General features: G+C 33.8%; 1 protein-coding gene across 3 annotated transcripts in view; it reads right to left on the bottom strand.

Annotated features, from left to right (window-relative positions):
- Nucleotides 1-571: 571 nt before the first annotated feature.
- The window catches only part of LOC117125405 (L-rhamnose-binding lectin ELEL-1-like), a 20,941-nt gene continuing 18,324 nt past the window's right edge, over nt 572-3,188 (bottom strand). For 2 of the 3 annotated variants that reach the window (XM_033271920.1, XM_033271922.1), the window contains one exon: nt 572-901. In XM_033271920.1, the coding sequence (XP_033127811.1) occupies nt 891-901 (11 nt within the window). In that variant the 3' untranslated portion in view covers nt 572-890. Of the gene's footprint in view, nt 902-3,153; nt 3,183-3,188 lie in introns of all 3 variants that reach the window. The other variant, XM_033271921.1, reaches the window with a different exon arrangement.

Below are 3,188 nucleotides of genomic sequence, written 5' to 3'. Positions count from 1 at the left end.
AATATTTCTGGGGGGGGGGGGGGCAGTGTGGACCTGTGATATTATGTGGGGGGTACAAGTGTTGTGATTAGGGAAGAACCTTACGATATAAATGGTTATCTTACAGTATGTGACCTCAGCCCGTTTGCTCTCAAATAATAATGTATAAATCAAGTGAAATTTCTATGGAATTAAAGAATCAAAATGAACATTATATTGTTTTATAGCAGTTTATTCATTATACAGAACATTTTAAACCATGATGAAACTATTGTATTTTGTATCTTAATACGAATTACAGTTAAATTTATAAAAAAAAAAAAAACATGAATAACTGGGAACGGGATTGTACTTTAGATTTGAACAGTTATCAAAAAACTGAAACTTGAACCTGAACAGACGTGAAAGGGCTTTAATGCATGATGAATCACTAATGTTCCTTGATTCTCTGCAAAAATCTTGATTTTCCTAGTAAAAAGTTTGACTTCATCAGCGAGACCGATTTTATCGATCAGGGCCTCATACGTTAAAATAAGGAAAACAGTTCGAAAAAAAGAGGCACCAAATGAATTGACAATTACAGAAGATAGGGTTCTGGTTGAAAACATAACTTATTATGTAAAGCGAATGCGCGTGAAAACAGGCCTAAATGGGAATTTAGCCTAATTACTGAGGAAGAGCATGATCTATGAACTATTATATTTTACCAGGGACAGCAACATACCCTTTCAAAAGATCAAAGGTACCATTATCTATATTATCCAACAATATTAAACTTACAGACGAAAAAACAGGTTATAAAAAATATTGGTAGGACTCTTTATTGCTAAAAAAATAGCATTATCAAAGTTTTAATTGTTTTCTTTTTTGTTGTCATTAAACGCGGTCGATCACATCCTTCAGTAGCTCCACTACCACACACCTGTAAAAGAGAATTACCGTAATAAATAATTAATATTATGTCCATTTATTGTGCAAGACACTATATTTATTTATAACTTTACATAACCATCCACCAAATCAGACTTACAAAGATAGAATTGTGGTGGACTAAATTTCAGTATAGCTAAAATAATGTGAAAAGCGTTGTCGTGAGAACAAAACCCTTGAATTTCAAAATATATATAAAGCTTTCTATACAGTCGCTTGCTACAATGCCGCTACAGTGTTTTCAGTGCAATAGACGTATTGCATGCAGTCCCCGCCGAAATCAGGAAGGCTCCCCGATTCGACCGATCAATCAGCTTCACTGGAAGCTGTCGGCGATAGCGTAAAGCGATTGTATAAAAACCAAGCTTAACACTAGAATCGTGGGATGGGAAGGCGAAAATTATATAATTATTGTACTGAAAACTGTGTTTGAAAGTTGCCTTTTTGGCGTTCCATATGAAACCGGATGCGGAATTGCATACGTTTAATGTTCCTCTTTTGGTGTTCCATAAAAAACCACAACTTAAACATTGCCATTTGGTCGGAATAACAAAGATTCAGTGAAAAAAACGACAGTAAACGTCATTATTTTTCCCCCAATTAAGCTGAAATATGGAATTGTCACTTCGTGAGATGGGAACTTCGTTACAAATTCAGTGAATATAAATAAGGTAAAAGGTGAGTTGTAGCATTTCCGGTCATTTTTAAGGCAAATTTTCTATTAGAGTGAATAGAAACATACATGTTCCGAATAATTTTAAAAAGAAAGCAACTTCCTGCGACCAGTAGTTGCCAAGATATGGGACGCTATATTTTCATTCTTAAAATTTGCATAATTAAGAGCTAATTTGAATATGAACAGTAGGATAGATTTTAATCCCTTCTATTAATATAATGTAAAGAAACATGCATTTGAGTAATTTGAGGCCTAAAATAAGTTTCTATGTACTGTACATTGCCACAGAGATATGCAAATTCAGTGAATATAAGGTCAGAGGTCAATTGTAGCATTTCCATTCATTTTTAGGCAGATGTTTCATTAGAGCAAATGGAAACATGCATGTTCTAATTAATTTGAAACAGAAAGCAACTCTGTTTGACCAGCGGTTGCCAAGATATGGGATTCCTATGTTTTCATTATTAATTGGCATAATTAAGAGCTAATTTGCATATGAAGAGTATACGTGACCGTGATGTGATTATAGATTTCCATCCCTTCTACTAATATGACGCAAAGAAACATGCATTTGAAAGATTTGAGACCTAAAGTAAGTTTCTATGTTCATTAGCTAGATGCAAATTCAGTGAATATAGGGTCAGAGGTCAATTGTAGCATTTCCGTTCATTTTTGAGGCAAATGTTCCATTAGAGTAAATAGAAACATGCGTGTTTTGATTAATTTGAAACAGAAAGCAACTCTATGCGACCAGCGGTTGCCAAGATATAAGAGCACTATATTTTTCACCATATTTGCATATTTTAGTTAATTTGCATGTAAGTTACCGAGGTGTGGCCGAGGTGTGATTTCTGGAATTTCATCCCCTCATTATATGTATTTGATTAAAAAAAGAAAAACCTTTGTTTGCAATTTGTTTAAACTTCAAATGCTGGATTGCCTAGCCTGTATGTATATTGATGATGTTCAGGGTCCAAGCTTTTTATAATTATTAATTAACGACGTAAAGAATTTTCTATTTGATAAAGTAAACATTAACTCTAGAGTAATAGAATATTCATGAAAATAAATGAGAAGCGATTAATTACCAGCCAGCTTTCATCGATAAACGGTCAGCTTCATTTACAATTCTCGTGGGAAAAACATTAATTGTACTGGATGAACGTTTAATAATTTTTATTTCTTTATTTTTGTAAAGAATTTAATATTTAATACATTGTAAACATAAAATCTAGACTAGTAAAGGTCATGAAAATATTCATTAAAAAAATCAGAAGCGATTTTACCAGATTTCATCGATGAACTGTCGGCTTTATTTTTGCAATCCTCGTGGAGAAAGCACATGAATGATACTAGATGAATGCATACGTTTAATAATTTTTTTAATTTATTTTATTTTGTTTTATTATTTTTTACCTAGTTATTCTGGGCCCCTGCAAGGCCCGGGCCCCGGTGTACTTTCCTCGGTTTCCCCGGCCTCTCGGTGCCATTGGTCGTAGCTCCCCAGAAGCCCAGCCACAACTTTAAATTTTCAAAATTGAACAAACTTAAACTACACAATTACTCACACTCGTACGAGACCTCCAGATACTTGAATGTTCCA

This window comes from Anneissia japonica, unplaced genomic scaffold (assembly GCF_011630105.1).
Source record: "Anneissia japonica isolate Jap-2015-1 unplaced genomic scaffold, ASM1163010v1 scaffold2003_len1103335_cov173, whole genome shotgun sequence".
Taxonomy (NCBI): Eukaryota; Metazoa; Echinodermata; class Crinoidea; order Comatulida; family Comatulidae; genus Anneissia; species Anneissia japonica.
This window is presented reverse-complemented; position numbering and strand designations above follow the sequence as displayed.